Source organism: Bombus terrestris, chromosome 10, assembly GCF_910591885.1.
Source record: "Bombus terrestris chromosome 10, iyBomTerr1.2, whole genome shotgun sequence".
Lineage (NCBI taxonomy): Eukaryota > Metazoa > Arthropoda > Insecta > Hymenoptera > Apidae > Bombus > Bombus terrestris.
The window spans coordinates 1885653-1904658 of record NC_063278.1 but is presented as its reverse complement, the minus strand read 5'-3'; the positions used below and the strand labels follow the sequence as shown (position 1 = coordinate 1904658).

The following is a 19006-nucleotide window of genomic DNA, read 5'->3' as shown; positions in this document are numbered from 1 at the left end:
AATGTAATTCGTTGGATAAATTGAAAACGTAAGGGAAGAAACATGTCCCGAAATGGTGAACGTTATGTAGCATGAAGAGGCAGCTCTTTGCGAGAGGCTTCTTCCTGCGAATTTCGTTAAGGTATCCTAAACTGGAGAACGTTGGTAACGCCGGTGAGTTGCATCCTTTTAGACAAAGATTTTTATGATCTTCGAGGATAGTGTTTGAAAATATTCTCGACCACGAGCCGTTAATTAGACTTCAAAAAGATCCAGCACTCTAGCGAACGAAACGATTATAAGGAATAATATTCTAGGATCTTGCTACGATTAGTTTATTTACGATAAATGGATTAAACAGGTGTTGGTTAAACAGGAAACGATGGTTGCTTAACGTGAACTAATTACAACGACGTACTATAATTAAGACAAATAAATAGTTGATTTGAAACTCTCGTCACTACGATTCCAACGTTCTGTCTCGCGCGGACCACCGTCTCTCGACAACGCAATTCGCACTCTCTGACTCGTCGACTCACACTGACTGTTAATTCGTCTTTGTCCCTTAGCATCCCTTTGTCTTTTGTCTTTTGTCTAAGCCTCACCACGTACGTGTTCCGCAACCGTTCGTGGCCAGGATCACGCAGGCCTTTTCCGCGTAACTATTCGATCGAAGGACCGACGATACATTGCTGCACTTGGGCTTTCTCGCGACATTGTTTATGGTTCGCCCGATATCTCTTAGGCCTTTCGTCCACGATACTACAGTATCAACATCGAATAATATTCGATCAAAAAATAAACGATAATATCTAGGAACGTTGCGTTAAACTAGTTTAGCTTGATACTTTCTGTATAACACGTGAACCTTAACTATAATCTTAAAGTATGACACTGACAGGTAATTACCATGCATTGAAGGAAAATGTAGCAATTTTAAACAAGGTACAATTTCATGGGATCTTCGAGACAAAGATAGCTTAATCTTTAACGATAAAAGAATTTTCTCGCGTAGCTATAGCGTAGAAATTCTTTTCCTCTCGATATGATTCTCCTTTTTTCGTTATTTGTTACAGGGTAACGAGAAACATATATTTATATCTTTATGTCATAATATTGAACCGTTTATTTCGAAAGTGATGTAAATCCATTTCCTGAAATCTATAATATAATCTATAATAATAACCAATAGCTAGAAACAAATGACAGTGAATGTAATCGTAATCTCTGTATCAATAATATCGCATTCATGGATGTGAACAAGTTGTTTAAATGCGATTCAGTAATATACCAGTAAATTATCATTACATTTATTAAATTATCCATACTATTATTAAGTTAAATTGTTATAATTGAACGTAATTATTACGACATCTGAAATATTATTAAATCAATTACATTCGTATCGCATCGTATCGAAGTGCAAAGCTACATGATCGACAAAAGTATTACATATTGTTGTTATCTTTACTCGATGGATAATGACAGTGGATAATGATCCTGACGAAAGATATTCGTCCAGTTAATCCTCGAAAAAACTGTATCCTTTTTTGTATAATTTGTATGATGAATTTACATATACTTAAGCATATAGAGAGGTGAACAAATTAAGTAGATCTTATCGGGATTTTTCAGTCGATTTTTCAAACAAAAGAAAATGGACTTGTATCACTTTCCATTATATCCAATTATACACGACGAGGTTATATCTGAATAAGATTAGAGTCTTAGAATTTAACGTGCAAAGATTCAAAGCGTTCGAACGTTCGAGTATACAGTCGTTTCGAGGTCCCTTTCACATACAGATTTCTCAAATGTCATAGAAATGGTAATATTATTTTTGTTTGATAGCCCGGAAATAGTAAGAGACGTATCTTAAATAAGAATCACTTTGTTTCAGAAAGAAAATCACGGTTTTCTCCGCACGGCAAAAGGCGGAATATTATCGTTTACAGCTTTGACGAATCTTGTAGCGTTATCGCGCAGAAATCGAGAAACAATTTGTCGGATATATTGAAAATATAAGGTAGGAGAAGTAGTTTCGAAGCGAAACTCCGACTTTTATTCAGAATATCGAAACTCTTCTTGCTCCGGCGTGCAACTTTCATGGCTACATCGATGCAGCATTTTACGATGCCAGCGTGCTACCATAATATCATTTTTTCAGTATGTTCAAAGTATTATTTTCAACCGTTTCCTCATAAACGTCGGTGTGCTCTTGCCTTTCTTCCAGATAACTTTCATCGTACTTTCCCTGTGAAATGATACCGTTTGTCACGGAACGAACCAATGATAATCTTGAAATATGAAATTCGTTAAAACTAGCGGAAATGTTCGTACAACGGAAACATCGCCAAGAGTCTCTACGTTTTTAATATGAAAAATAAACTTCGTCCGATGTATTCGACGAATTTTATAATTTCACCGCGGTGCATGGTTTTTTGTAATTAAAGGCGATAAAAAGATTTCTGGGAAAACGGTCAGCGACAGAGAACACCATACTTTCGTTCTAAATATTAAAATTCGTTTTAAACGAATTGCGCTCAATGTTTTATATAATTTGCCGGTGTTCCTCTTCTATCGTGAAAAGGCAAAGGAAACAAAAATCGTGTCACCGCAGTCGTTGCTAATATTAGAAATTCACAATAACTAGCGTAAGCTGTAACAGTCGGAGTTCATTTTGTATGAGGAACGAGTTCCGCTTATACTACTTACCTTTGGCAAAGATTGTGACCCCGTCACATAAAACGCGGCTCAGTTTCCGCGCAATTCTGAGAAACGTCGCGCAATAAAATTGTTATGATCAAAAGAACTTCTCGTTTTAATGCGAACGTCAAAGTTCATTTCATACGAGAGCCGAGGATCGCCGTCATTCTTTTCCAACGTGAAACGCACTTTTCTATCGCAAACACTTTGCGAAAATACCTTTCGCACGTAGCACAAACTTTAAATGACGAAAATAGAAAGTTTTAAGCCTCTTTCAAATTTAAATTCAAATTTATATTCATATACGCGGGGATGATGTTTGACTCGAGGTTGTTTAAATTCATGTAATCTGACTTTATGTGGATGTCTCGTTCAAAATGGATGTCTAAAATAGCGCGGAGGAAAGAGATTAGGTGTGTATGAATGTTAATTGCATTAATACGAGACTGCTACAACGTGCCTAACACAAATTTCTCCTTTCTCCTACCGTTTCACCTTTATTTCTAAATTTACGAAAAGAATAACGTTTTCCCGATAATATAAGAACGTAGGAAAGATAAGTTTGGATACGAGTAACCGGAGCAGCTAGAAAAGCAACGGTAACCGGAATAATCAGAATTCAAACAACATGACCAACGTGGGCGAGTATATAAATTCGAAAGAATATTGGAAAGCAGGTTGCGTAGTTTCAAATTTGTTGAATGCAAATCGATTGCAACTGAAAGAGACTTTACGAGGAGTTCAAACAGGAGGAACACGAATATCCTATTATTACGCAAAACAATATTTTTCAGACGGTATTTCTAGCAAAGCGATCGGTGAAACACATCGGTGGACGATAATTCTTTAGCGATGCGAGCGATCAGAGCGAGCGAAAGAAAGACTGTACGTTGCACAACGGACGTGTCACCATCTTTGTTTTTCTTTGTTTAGAAGCAAGTTTCATAGTCGTATATTCGCGAATGCGATGCGCGTCCCAACAAAGCAGACGCAGTCTTTCGGAAATATAAAATATAGCTAGGAGACAACGGGGAGGAACGTGGCGAGAAAGAACTCCGTGGCCGTTCGCCATCGCAAACGCGTGCAACCGCGTTTTGTCCTCGTATCTTTCGCAGGGCTCGTAGATGTTGCGGAAAACCTGACACAGTTTCTTCGAACCGTAAAAAAACTTCCCGGGAAGAAGAGAAAATCAACGATGACGGTACCGTGGGAACGGAACTACGCCGGTTCTGCCGCCAACTCCGGCATTCTCGTTCGGCTCGTGTGCAATCGAGTTTCGTCGTCGCGTCATCAGCGAAGTAGACGATCGCGGAAACTCTGACACGGCGTTTTTCGAAATATGGTGAATTCGTCGAGGAACCGCAAAAAAAAGAAAAGGACAAAGAAGAATAGTAAGTAGCTATCTTTCTTCGCGACTTTAAAACTCCGCGACATTAACATCGAAACTACCGACGATCGCGCTATTGAAATTATTAATAAAATCCTACAAACCACACGTCACAAATTCGTTGATATTATTTACATACGTTGATCGATAAATGGATCGATAAATAAATCGGCAATAAATCGAACGAAATTTTACAACTACCCATTGAAAATTTAGGTTAACGGTTTATCGTTATTTGGTCTATCTTTCCGCGATAAATAAAGTTGTAGAAGCAAGCCATTCGTTTTTCGATAGCAACAACAACGTCGTCGATGACGACAATGTAACGACAGTGAGAAATTAACAAGAAACGAAGTTAATCAGTTTGACTTCTGAAAAATGATGTACAAGACGTCACGGCAATGTCTTGCTCGAGATTATTATGATAAGTATTGTGTAAGTTTTCACATTCGTTATTCTCCTGTACTCTTTAAATTACACGCTATATGCGATCAAAATAATCGTTGATAAAATAATCAAACGAAATCACGATAATACTGTTGCGGATAAAATTTCACCGTGGTGTCCTGTTTTTTCATTTTACCGATCGATAGAGTCAAATAAATGCGATTGAATGTTCTATCAATACCAAGGAGGGAAGTTACTTTTTGCAGCTACGTATCGATTGTGACAGTGCTATTTTCACGAGGTAATAATATTAACCCGCAATTAAACACGTTCATCAATCTTCCAAAAGGATAATTATAAGGTAATTTTTTACTTCGTCGCGCGCCCTATGTATGCCAAAACGTACGTAATTGGCTCTACAATCCCGTTCGTTTTATCATCTGTTCGTTCTAATATCGTACATCGAAATATGTAATAGGCTGGTATTTAGAGTTAATCCATACCAGGTCAACGGTCTAAGGCAAGGTTTCGATCCAATGTGATTTAAACAGAGTGGTTGACTTTAGAATAACGTTCGAGAGCATAACAGTTTTACGATTCAGACAAAATTATGGAATTAAACAGAAGATTTATAAAAAAAAGCCTCGTCTATATTTACTCGATCTAACACCAGCCATTACGGTTATCATTTATTCAGATTTCAATACGTTTATCCGAACGGAGAAAGTTTCTGTAAAGGAAGGGGTTGAAAAGCTCAAAGAACTAAATCGAAAGTTCTGAGAGCTAAACTCTCAGAAACATTGGAAGATTACATTACCGATCGTATTAACACAAGATGCGGAAGTGCAAAAACATTTTGTTTGACCTAACGAAAGTAGAAAATGAAAAATTGAACTGCGAGATTGGCAAGAAAAACGAACGACTTTCCTATCGCGCGGAAACTTACGAATACGAAGTTAGCCGTAGCTTCGGGTTTCAAAAAATTCAACGCGACAGTTACAAAAGCATTCTAATAAGAAGAACTCGATCTGAACGTCGTTAAAACTGTACAGTGACGCAAAGAATAAGAGACCGTGTAGAAGAGCGAGAAGGAAACGGACGGTCGCGATTCTATTCTAGAAAACTGCTTTTCCCCTGAATGGCCGTTTTACCGAAACTCTGCCAGACTATGTACGGAAAAGCCCTGACGCAGCCTCTCAAAAACGCGGCAGCTTGCCGGCAAATTGGAAGAACCAGGAATGACATCGTGTACGGCGACGAGCAATTCCAAGTCTGGCTTCGTTGGCTTCGTTCTCAAAAATATCAAAAAACCAGAGCGTTCTACGAAAAAGCAAGGGAAAATTCGAGTTTCGGACGAGCCACGATCAAAACAAACGGGACGATACGTAACGTGGAAACGCGTATTTAATACGAATGCGAGCGACTGAGCTACGTGAAATCGAGAGCTTCGGATTAAACCGTCAAGAAGCAACGTTGCGTTAACGCCTCGGTCGTTTTATGATTTATTTCTAATCGATTCGCACGATCGACATCTATCGAGACCCGTATTGCGATTCTTCGTTGAGGATATTCGTACGAATTTATATGTTTATGAATGTAATTAAAAAGATACAGCCTAGGTAGAAAGTTATTATAAATGTCGTAGAGTCTCGTATTTCCAATATTTTATATATATTTGGATTTCGCGTAATTTTCCACCTTGAAATTTTCTAGAAACGAACAAAGATGCGCGTTGTAGCGATTATAAAGATGAGTTGCACAAATTTGCTTGATATCGTTCTTATCGGTGTTTCTTCTTCTTCGGATATTTATTATAATACCAAGGAATAATTAACAACTGGAATATCCAATTTATAACCGATAATACAACAAATCGCTAATAATTAATCGTTCATTAATTCATATTGTCCATCTTATCTGCTGTCGACGAATCTCGCATCGACAATATCCGCAATTTTATCCGAGGGGAAGCTCTAACTAGAAAAGCACGAATCGTTCCAGCAAGTCGGTCTTCTAACTAAGACGCTTCGATCGAAAAGGGAAATTATATTCGTGGAATCATCTTACGCGTTCTTCCTATTTTTCTGCCTCTTTCTACATCGTCTCCTATCTTTCCTTCTTCTCTCACGAAAGCCAGCCAGTTTCTTCCATTACACGCGCTCATCAGCCGTCGACCGATCGAGCCAGCACGAATATTCCACGGAAACCAATACCATAGAAACTCGGGCTCGCGTGCACACGGGGGTCGAATCTGGCCTACCGATAGATGCCGAGCAACCCCTGGCCGGCGAACCCTTCTGCGTTCCATGGCTAGCAAAATCACCCTTGTACGAACCAGACGATAGCCCAACGCGGCGTGTCACGCGAAACTTTCACGAACGCTTTATTCACCCTTTTCTCCCCTATCTTCCGTTTCCTTTTTCGCGACGCACATTGTCGCTTACCTCCCCCTGTTTGTCGCGTTTTCTTCGGTTTCTAAGACACCGAGCCTGACATTTTTCAGACGTTTACCGACTCCCCTACGAAAGCTCGTTCGTAAGTATTGTAATAGGGGGAGGGATCATGCTCGCGATAACATTTTTTGCGTATTTATGAGAATTTTTATCGTATTTAACTGCGGTAACGAGTTTCGATAAAACTCTATAGTATCAAGTCGTTTCATAAATAATTTCGTCCCTTATTTTCCACTTTGAACTTCTAGGCGATTAAATTAAACGATTCGATATAAAGTACACGAAAGAGCGAGTAATAATAATAAAGTTCGAATTAAGAAGCATAAATCTGAATTTGTGGGAAATTCGATACGAGATGGAAGCTCGAGTTGGATAATCGAGCTCCAAGTAGAAAATTATTGATAACTCGATCACATTTTCCATTATCAGCTACTTCCATTATCAGTTTGACTAACAAACAGATTGTTTCCCTTTGCAACTACATAGGTCGTAGCAAAGTACTCTTATTCGGCACTTCTTCGTCTCGAAGATCGATAAAAATATGATTCATCGTATGATCTCCGCTCCAGAGAAATTTCTATTTAGGGGACGCGTCGAATAGACTTTGAAAGCTTCGGCATAGGTACGAGCGTCGAACGTATCTTGTAAAATAATTTCTCTTCGTTATTTTCTCGTAATTTTCGTGTTGTCAAGCGAGTACTCGTAATTGTGCGGCCATTTAACCGCGTTATAGCCAGTTACGCGGTCGCGCTGATCAAAATCCTCGTGAAAAAGACTCGTCGCTGAAATCCGGATTCTGAAAGACACGAACAACAACAATTCGATAAACGAGCAGAACAACCAGTCGGTTTGCAATTGTTTCGGGTTATACAGATGCTCGTAGTGTCTGCTCGAACATACTCCACAAAGCAGCTGAAAATATCGTTCGTCGCGCGAGCAATTCGAAAGCCATTGTGTATTATTTAATGACTTCGAAAGCCATTGTTGCGGGTCGCGAGGTTCGTCGATTTTCACTGGGCGCGCGCAAGAGCTCACGAAAACTCCATTTACGCGGGATAGAAATAAAAAGGAGGACAAAAAATATATCTAAGTGAGAGTCTCGAGAGATCGAGGTGACCACATTACGCTACTTATGCTAACCAAATCCATCATCCTCTGGAGACGTAGCTATTGAAAAACCGTGCAATCCAACGAAAAGAAGTTAAGTGTGACGAAGCACCGGCGCATACACACACATACGCACACATACATATAGGTATATAAGCGACAGAGTCTTGCATCCGGTGGCAAATTTTCCGACAGATTATTCTGAAAAATTGCCACGGGAGAAAAGCAAGATCATGGAAATCCATCTCCTATATATTTTCTGGCCACATATTAACAGGAAATTGGATGCCTCGAGTAAGGCTGTTTGGATGACGCTTTAGATTCGCCATTTTCCCGACCTTGTCTATGATCCGTGCATTTTTTCAAACGCACTCTCTCACCGGAGACAGCGACGATTTACGACGGAGAATCGTCTCTTTTCCCGCGAATATTAAAACAGTGCCGCGGTTGAACGATCGAGATACATCGAATCTATTTATATCCGATCGTTCTCGAGAAGACACTCGATTATGCGCGAAATATATCGATACCGAACTTCTTTCCCCTGACTTTCCTGCGCAGCGATTTATCCCAGAGATCGCCGCGAAATTGAAATTTACGATGTATCGGTGTTTCCAACTTCGACGAATTTTTATTGGCGTAAAGTCGTTGACAAACACGCGTAATAAAATCATGTGACGACAACCCCCTCAAAAAAACGAAGTATACGTTTCGAGGATCGAATTTGGACCATGTACGAACGCGTCTGTAATTACGACGATACCGTGCGGGTCACGATTATTATTATCAGGACACCTCCGCGTTGGTATGAATTGAAAAACTTTGATAAATTTTATTTCGAGTATTTAACGCTTGAGATAACGAATCTAGCGAATTAGAAGAACGAACTCGCCAAAGTGCGTTCGACTCTTAGCACGTATCGCGAAATATCGTCGGTGTATATCATAAAAGCCGAAAAACGAATCCAAGTTCAAGAAGCAAGAACGATAGACTTTCGTACTTCCCCAAGGACAACTTCGGCTTGCTTGCCTCGCGAAACCATCGAAATAAACGTGGGAATCGAGCCACGAGGGGTAACATCGGCCAACAGGTGTTACGCAACAAAATTTCATTAAAAAAACAAGGAGCATCGAGCTGCTCGCGAGAGCGAAGCATCTCGGAATAACCCCTGCTTAAATCCATTCTCCGATCTGCAGTCGATTAGAGTCGACTGTATCGAGTACAAGGACTCCGAGTCGCCCGCGGGCACGGGCGAAGGCATCCGTCGGGCATCCGTGCGGACGAAATCTCCAAAACGACGAGCAATCTCGCGAGCTCTTGCTTTTCTTTTGCTCCTCTTAGCCGCCTCTTCTATGAAACAGAGACGACGTGTGTCAGGACGGTACCGGTTGTAAAGGAATTGCCGGTATCGGTGGCCCGGTACCTAGCTGCGCTTCCAGAACAATAGAAGCATGCACAAAGGGCAAGGATGCGTCTCTGTGTGTCGCGAAGAAGGATGCTCCGCTACGAGTTTATCGTTCCGCGTTGCACAAGGGACGCGTCTGCGTTCGCGTCCTCTGCGAACACATACTCGCTGGCTTACGAAGGACGAAGAGGTTGCTGAAACGAAGCAGCCACGAGTTAACACGGTTAGAAGAAGAGGAGGAACGGAGAAGGAGGAACGGTATTGTGGGAAGGGTGGGAGTAGATGATTTTAGAGTAGGGGGTAGGGAGAAGAGAAGAGAAGAGAAGGAAGGGGTTGGCCTATCGGCTCGGGGTTGCTCGGAATCTATCGGTGGGCCAGATTTCACTGACACAGTGTACGGCTTACCGGCACACGCAAACGATATCCTCTCGCTTTGCTATCGCGCGTCCTCCGCGACCATCCTCGCCCCTCGTCGGCTGGTTTGGTGGTGGTGAAAGACGACGGCGACGAGCCAAGAGGAATAGCGGAGAGAGATCGGTTGCGGAGCGCTTGCGCGCGCACTCGCACTCGCGCCGCTCCTCGACGTCGTTTTGCAAGGAAATTGATTCTGCGCGAAACGCCAGGCTACGAGGGAGCATCGTCAGAAGAGCCGGGCTCCGCAGACCGCGCACACACCGCACAGGGGGTTGTTCGCATCGTTCGCCTCGCACCACACCGTCCGATCCGCCACTTGGTCCTTCGTCTAGCCGTCGGGGGCACGACTGTTCGTCGACCGTGCGCGACGTTGCTATTATGTAAGGGGAGGTCGTGGTCGTGATCGTTGTCGTTGTCGTTCACTTGGGTGCCAACGGGAACATAGCAGAGGACGCGAACACGCACTGGACACGCGAAGGGGAGAGAACACGCGCTGGAAGGGCGACATGCGAAGAGACGCGTCGCGCCGGCCGCGTTACGACCACACACAGACGTGCCACGATCATCGTAACCACCACCGATCCGTGCAGGAGTAGGAACGTGATATTCGCAGGACGAACACTGCAGGAGAGAGAGCATCCATGGAATTGAAAATCCTCTGGTTCGTTCATATCGTGGGTGAGTGGAACGATATCGTCAAATTCGTGTCTATTATTTCTAACACGATCCTGTGATCTTTCCGTGCATTCTTTCGACATTTTCATGGTCGTTGTGCGTAGAAATCCCGTCCGACTGTTCTCCCCTGTTCCTTCTACTTTGTCCGTCATTCTGCCCCTGCTTGACCCTCGCTCCTCGGCCATCCTTGCGGGCCGTTGCCCCTCGTGTCTCGCGTCCTGTATGGATTAGATTCTCCGTTCCGACGAAGGCCGTTATCCTAAACGCACTGTAAAATAATGTTCACGCGTACAGCGGTTTCGAGTTTCGTCGCGTGTTTTTAGATGATTGAACGAGGTTGCAGTTATTTTAGATAGATTTAAGAGGATTCGTGTAGATCGTGGCGTGTGTCGGCACGTCGATGTCTCTCGGTTTCGTCGGTGGTTTTCTCTTTGATAGAGCGAGATTGAAGCAAGCTGGAGGGTGGAAGGAACACGAGCTGCCGGATGAGATCAGAGGCATGAATTTTAAGTATGATTTCATGCACCAGCGGCGGGGTTGTTTGGTGAAAAGCGTGCGGCTCGTTCTTTGAGGGGATTGAAACGCGATTTAATTTCACCAAGCGCCCAGTTTCTTTCCACTACTTACGATGGTTACATTTTCGTTTATTTTTCGCTTAAAGAATTAGGAAACGGCACGCGCGGTTACACGCTGAAACGTGTAAAAGATTTCCGTCGAGCCGGAAGGCGATAAATCAACCAACACCTGTGAATAACGAGAGAACGGACGGCTGTTATCGAGTCAAAGAAAGTGTATCGAAATTTTCGTGAAATCATCGCCATCGGATTTCTAACGGATCTGGACGCTTCAATTAAAAATGAACGCATGAAATCAAGCTGTTCGAACGTGAACAGGAGACAGAGAGGAGAGAAAGAGAGAGAGAGAGAGAGAGAGGGAGAGAGAGAGGGAGGGAAGGAGAGAGCGAGAAAGAGAGAGAGAGAGAGAGAGAGAGGAACTCGTTGAATATCGACGCTTCCGTGAAATTTTGTAATTTCACCTCGCTTCACGTGTCGCGACCGTGTGTATCGACCGACTCTTTGTTTAGGGGATGGAAAAAGCACAAAAAAAAGGGAAACAAGCGAAAAAAGAGGTAAAAGAGGAGAAACGAAAAAGTGAACATACGCGTGCACACATGTACAGGTACAAAATACGCACAGGGGATATGCAGTAGAGAGGAAAAGGGACAGCAAGGTTGAAATGAGCGAAAAGGAAGGGAAAACTGCGAACGAAAGTCAGATGTCGAGATCGTTTTTCGACGATGCACGAAGGGGCGAAGAGGGTGACTCGTCACCGGGCGGTTAAAATATTTGTCCTCGCAACTATTTATTCGTCGAACGCGAATCGAACAGCTCGATTTGAGAACCAATATCTCATCGACGAACGAACCATATCGATCGATCGGAAAAAAAGTACTGCGTGCAGATTCGTGCAGAGAGATCAAGGAGCAAAAAACCGTAAGAAGTTGCAGAAGGAGGGGAGAGGCGGACAAAGGATGGTGGCTAGGATACGAAAAGAGGAAATGGCAGGAGAAACGAGTGGTACATGGACAGACGTAGACAAAGACATAAACAAAGACCTGGACAAAGTACGAGATACGAAGGAGAATAGGAAGTCGAGAGGATTTTCATCCATCGGAGCATTGAACTCGCGAAAGGGGGGTGGCTCGCGACGACGAGACGCTGCTTGCAAGGGTCACTGCTCTGGGACGGTCGAACGGTCGTTTCGATGATGGAAATTTAGCGAATTTGACGATTAATTGTGTCAATGGATAATTGCGTTAACGCTGCACGAACGAGCGCTGCCGGTTTCAGGCCAGATCACCCCTCTCTTTCTATCGTAATTCATTCGCCGCAACAAATCGCAACCCCCTCCGTTAGTTTGGCCTCCATCATCGAGCCATCCTTCGCGTTCGTTCATCGTCCAGTTATTTCATCGACGATCTATCGAATTCTTCTCTTTTTCTTTTCTCTTTTTACCGCCTGTTTCATCCAGCTGATCTCTCGTCCCTTTCAACTTTTTAAACGCAAACGACGATAAACTCACCGTTGAAAAATTCGTGTCGAAGAACTGCGGTTTAATCGAACGTGTATATTCGTGCGGTTTTACGAGCTCACGGATAGAAACGCCGGGAGCCAGAACCGCGCACGAAACTCGCGCGTCTCGTTTTGGTTCTCAGCCGCGAGAACACCCCTCTTTCGTCGAATCGCCGACGTGAAATACGATCGCGCGGCGTCGAAACGTCGATTCCATTGTAGCGATTCCATCGACATCGAGCGCTCTTTTCTTCCTCTTTTTTCCCCGTTTCCCGACCGGCTTTTTGTTCTTTACTCGCGCGGCGCCGCTAGATTGTTTTCCTTGCCTCTTTCTGCCTCTTCGCCCTTCGCCACCCGCCTCCCGTGTATTTTCTTCCAGCGTGATCCTTTCTCCGTTTCTACCCCTTTATTCTATTTCCCATTCTCTCTCCTTTTTTAATCATATCTCGCCAAGCCTCCCCCGATACGCGTGCACTTACACGATCGTATGAAAGATGCAAGTCGGTCGGATCGGTTGGAGCGTGTCCCATCTTCGTCACCCAGACTCTCTTCTTTATTTCCTATTCCCGTCCCTCTCCTTTCTCATCCCGTTTCGCTCCCTTAGGAGGGAGCAGGTGCATTCTCTCTCGCGCAGTTCTTTCTTCCTACGCGGTTCTCTCTGTCTGTTGTCCGTCCTCTGTGCCACCCTTGCAGCTACCGTTTCTTTCTTTCTCGTCGTAGCTGTTCTTTTCACTCCCTTGCCAAGCAGCCACGAGAGGTTAACGAGTCACGACGATTGTCATCTTTCACGCAGCATCGCGCGGCGTCGCGCTGCCAGCTAGACTCCGTTGAATAGCTCAGCCACTCTCGCAGCGTGGATCGTCGTTTCCCACCGCGGCCGAGCAATTCTCCCGACGAGCGAGCGACCCGATTTATTCAGACCCATCCGGTCGCCGCTCCTTATTCCGTTCTTACGCAACCAGCGATTCTTGCCGCGCCCAACCCCCCTACTATTTCTTTCGAAAGAGCTATAGACCGCGGCTACGAGAAACCGGAAGAATTCTTCGGGTTCGATTGATGGCTAGGAAGCAGTCTGGGACACGAGTAACTGGCTGGATACGACGAAATATAGCGGATACGTGGATCGTAGATTAAAATATCGAGGAATGGCAGCGTTTGATGTTTCGGGTCGCTGGCTCCATTAGTAGTACAACTCGGATTTTTCACTCAACGAGGTCAAGTGTCTTTGCGACGTTTGTTTCGGTTGTTTTTAGCACTGGTTAAACGTTCAATTAAAATTATATTCCGAAATAATTATTTTTAATACGGTCGAAACTGTTCTTCCATGTTCGGAGATCCAGTTTGTTCGACAACCGTTAAAAGGGAATCGCGGTTTAGAAGAGATTGGGAGATATTACGAGATAGAAGAATAGAAACAACCAATTCATCATCTTTTGCATATTATATTACTTAGGATGGAGATTTGGAAGATACGTACGTCTTTTTATATAGGTTTTCGTTTTCACTTTTGTTTACATTTGAGACGCACATTTTCATATTTTGGTACGATAGTTGTTGGTATTAGCGTTAAGAGGCTACATTCCAACTTGGAAGCGTAATTTTTTGGCGACTTTAGGTCGAGGATGTCGTGAATTTTACGTTACTACGGCATGGTACGTTCGTTCACGAAGATTTCGAAACGCGATTTTCTTCGGAACGAGAGTCTCCTAACGAAATACTTATTTTTCGCGTAGAAATCCCACGATAACTGCAGCACCGTGTACAGCGAAACAGACGAAATTTGCTCCGATTGTGGTGGCATCGTCGGCGTTAAGGCACTACGCTGGCGTTGAACGCGATCCTCGCGACACCATCCGCGCGATCTCGCTAATTTGCATCCGTGTTTATCATCCGGAGTGGGAGATAATTGCCTTGGATGCGTTTCATCGTCGAAGGAAACGCGTGTTCCTGCTCGGAAGTCAGCAACACGTTCTCCCTGAACGTTTAATGTCGCGCTCGAATCCGAACAATCGTAAGGATAATAGGTTCTACGATATGGCCAAGTGTCGTAACGCCGGTTGGGTGATCGAAGCTTACATATTCGAACGCTTGCACGAGCCAATTTGTCGAAATTTCCGAAGATATGGCTACGAAGCCTCAATTTGCGTCTCGTGAAATGCAGCTCTGATTCGGTGCCCTGTCCAAAAGCTTGCAACAGTCGCGCGTAGAATTCTGGTTGTCATTGCATCAATTGGCATGCTGTTACTTGGCACCTCGATCGTGAATCTCACTAGGTGGAAGTTAGTATGCGCTTCTCGAGGTCCCTGACTCAAGTTTCCAACCCTTATCTTCTATGGTTTCCCTCACTTTCCTCGTCCAGCCACCTGAACGTGTAAACTACGACGCTTGACCGATTTTACGAGCCGAATACGATACATACGCTCCCGTTCACGAATACCGCGACGATGACCGGTAAGTAAATTGCAGTCGGAAGAAATATATTGAGAGATCTTCTCGCGGCATAATTGGCCCGAGAAGGGAAGTTGGTCATCGAATTTGTAAGCAAGAGTTACGTTGGTACGTTCCCTGAAAGATCGTATCCTGAATCGAATTCAAAGGACTTTATGATTTGTACCATTTGTTAGTTTAAATCGGGCGACACCGTGTAGCGTATACGATCTTACGTACGTGAAACAGGGTATTTTGGATAAGTAAAATGCACACCACCGATACATTAATGATTTTATCAAAACATGTATTCTCGTAAGAACACAATTTGCATAAATATCCGCAGTGCGGTCGTGCAACCATCTTTATTCCATGTTCTAACTTAGAATCTTTTTATTAGAGAGGGAGTACGTACTGTATCTTCCTATATATACCATCTCCTGACCCATGACCGAGGTTTCGAAACTTTATCGTCTATGCTTTATGTCAATTTACTCGTCGATATACCGGAACACGTAAACCATGACGTTTCTCAGTCTTTTACGGTCTCACGGAGGATACTATAGGTGCTGTTAAAAAATGTAGAATGCCACATAAAATTCCTGTGTCACTGTGTCAATTTCTCGGTCTTTTCATTCGCAACCTTGCTATAACGAAAAAGTATTCTGTATCCGATCTATGATCTCTTCGACTACTTATTTTCCGTCGTTTCTATTAACTTTTACAACTGTGTCGTCTATGCTTGTTCGTCGAGATGACGTCTGACTGATTTTATGATTCCCTCGAAACTACTATACTTTAGCTTTAGTTCCATCTCTTATTGAAAAATTTACAACGCCGCGCAGAACCACGATCGTCGTTGCGACGATCCATGTCGTTGTTCGATTCTTCGATTTACAGTCTTTTTCTCTTTTCGATGTTACCGTGTTTCGACGACTAAGTCTGTATCTCGTGATCGGTAATTTTCTTTTTAAATTACACATTCCACTCTACGAATTTTTATTATTAGCGTCAAAACTTCTAAGGTGTAAGGTATAACGAGACGAGTTTTAGCGGGTTAGATAGCTCAACCGAATAATTGATCATTGTAAAACTAAGAAGCAGCGTAAATTGAAAATTTTTAACAATATCACGGGCTACATCCTTGGCTTGTTTCCATCAGCGCTCATTCTCTCTCTCTTTTTCCGAGTTTCCTCGCATTCATTTAGTTTGCAGACCTCTTTCGACCTAACCTTTTCCTTCTACAAATTTCGTTCACTATTCAATCAACCATCTAAACTTTTCACTCCTCTCGTCCAACCAATCACCACTTTCTTTTAACGAAAGTTATATATCGTCCAACAGAGTTCAAACACGAGAATCTAGTTGATATATCCGTGTAGTACCGAAATAAAAACTTCGATATTCAACGATATATCCAATAGAAGAATTATTGTAAAATAATTTCGCCGTACATTGTAAAATAATAGTAATAATTCGTGCTGCGTAAAGGATAGCTCGTAACATTGACATCGCGTGTCACTGTTACACCATTTGTACTGTTCCTCTTTCAATTACGATATATACCTATATCTCAGTGCATCGTTATCGTTATTTATCTTGTTTCTAGAAAAATATGCGTTTTTGCAGTTCTCGCTAAGCTCTACAAACGATAAAACGAGAAGCAGAGCAAACTGCTTTTTTCATTCCTCTTAACGTGACAAATTGACGCAAGGGATGACAGCCAACTCTGTTACGGTCCTCGAATTTTTATATCCTCGTGCTGTTTGAACGAATAAAAGAGACTTTTAATATCCCACGGAAAACATTGTTACAAAAGTGAAACAAAAAGACGTTGCCGGAACTGGAGAAACTTTTCAACGGCAGGAAAACACGATCGGATCGAAAACGATGCAAATCGGTAAAGTGTTTTCGCGCCATTAAGTTGGCCGGAGCATTGAGAAATTCGTAGAACCATTCGCCATAAGAAACGCGACTCGACTTACAAAGTTAAATCCATCAGATTTCAAACTTCTTATATAATCGGTTTATTCGCCATGAGAACCAATTTTCATAGCTCGCGATCGCAAGGAAGATTGTTCGCCGAGTCTTTTGATAACGTTATGAGTTATCGAAACCATTTCTATCCCCGATGATTTTCACTGAACGAACGAGCTTTCACGGGCCCAAGATTTAATCGTCGCCGCCTCGTAATGAATTCGCCAGGGTTTTCTTAAACGACCGGCACACCCGCCGCCAATTACATCGCCGATTAAATTACGACCGCCTGGCAGAAGGTGGGTCGGTGTCGCGAATGAAATTCCGACGAACCGACTGCTCTCGAAATCTTGATACTCTCGTATATTTCATGCTCTTTCATCTGCTCGCTATATGGGCGGCTTACATTTTCATGATTTTCAGAGATACTCTATAACGAAGGTTTTGTTTAGTAGGATGAGAAGCTTAAGTAAAGTCTACTTCAGTTACATTATTGGAAAATTAATTTATAGGTTTAAACGAGACGAGTCCGAGTTTTGTCGAGTTTCGCGCGAGCTAGGCATTTCTCGTTTGATTGATAGAAAATTTGGTTCGTTGATAAAGCAATGGCGAATGTTAATTAAAAGAAACGAAACAACGTGAAGCCGAAATTCTTCTATTCGATTTATCTTTTCGAGTATTCTAGAACTTTTTAAACATGTTCTCGTAACCCGATAACGATAAAAGAGGATCAGGTGCGAATATAAATTATTCGGTTTATACCAAACGCACCTATATTTTTTACACGATTCTTGAAATTCTTTCATCGTATCATACAACTTGAGAATGTACGCTGTTTTTATATATCCGAGGTATCAGCGATAATTTTAAGTACCGTAGCATTTTAACGACATTTTTACTTTCCCCTCTGGAAGTAACAGTCTTAGGAAGACTAATTGAATTTCGTCCGTTTAAAGTTCATAAAAAATACATTTCGGGATATAAAAACTGACAAGACGAAAAGTGAATTTAAATATAGGTATTTTAATTCTTAAAAACTGAGAGTCGATCTTTTATAGGCGGACAAATTCATTCTCAACAAAGGATATGTTTTCACAAAGCTACATACAGCGAACATTTTCATATTATTCTTTTAAATCTATCTTATTACATAATATAATGATATAGCATACTATTATACGCGATTCATCTTCGAGATCTTTAGCACATCATCAAAGTTGTCTAACACGAACCTTACGTCACACACTTCGACGATATCCTCCATTATCCTCACAATATTAGCCGTGTCCTCGAACCTGCATTTAGCGATACGTCCTTCCATTTTCTACATACTGTTAAACTTCCATTTTCATCGAAAACTACGTTTTCGCGGATCTATAAATAGTTTCCAGACTTTTCCCAAATTTATTTTACGTACTAAACGATAGTAAAGTCCTCGACATCATTCTACTTCAAAGTTCTTGCTACGCTGTCTCAAAGTCACTTAACACGAACTACATCTAACGTCAAACTCTTCAACATCCCCTGTTATCGTCCTAGTATAATTTATTCCCGCTAATAAACAATTTCCCAATTACCTCGCCGGCAACACGTCCTTCCATAAACCTGCACCTTCGCTAAAAAATTCGTTCCCGTAAGCGTAGTAATTATTTCCAGTCGTTCGCATCATCCTTGTAAAATCGTCTATCCATTCTACTCGAAAATCCACGATACAATCCTAACGCGAGTCGTATCTTACATCAAACACTCCGACAATACTCGCATTATCCCTCGATATTACTCATTTCCCGAAGCATGTGATCCCTTAATTACTTCCAACAACACGTGCTTCCCCCGTTCGTGCCGAAACTTCCGCCTCGAAATCCGTGTGCCATCCCTCGCCCCATGGACCCTGCGAAAACATCCACGCGCCCTGACGAGCCAGCAACAGCTCCGTTTCAAACGTTCATCGAGGATCTTCTTTAAACAATCCTAGCCAAGCAATCTTGTCGACGATTAAATTACTGGGGCCGGGCAA

At 42.6% G+C, this 19006-nt stretch overlaps 1 protein-coding gene across 2 annotated transcripts in view; it reads left to right on the top strand.

The window, feature by feature from the left end:
* Window positions 1–9796: 9796 nt before the first annotated feature.
* The window catches only part of LOC100643456 (cell adhesion molecule 3), a 37553-nt gene continuing 28343 nt past the window's right edge, over window positions 9797–19006 (top strand). Inside the window, exon 1 of one of the 2 annotated variants that reach the window (XM_048409283.1) lies at window positions 9797–10516. In XM_048409283.1, coding sequence (XP_048265240.1) covers window positions 10480–10516 — 37 coding nt within the window. In that variant the 5' untranslated portion in view covers window positions 9797–10479. The remainder of the gene's footprint in view (window positions 10517–19006) is intronic. The other variant, XM_003398537.4, reaches the window with a different exon arrangement.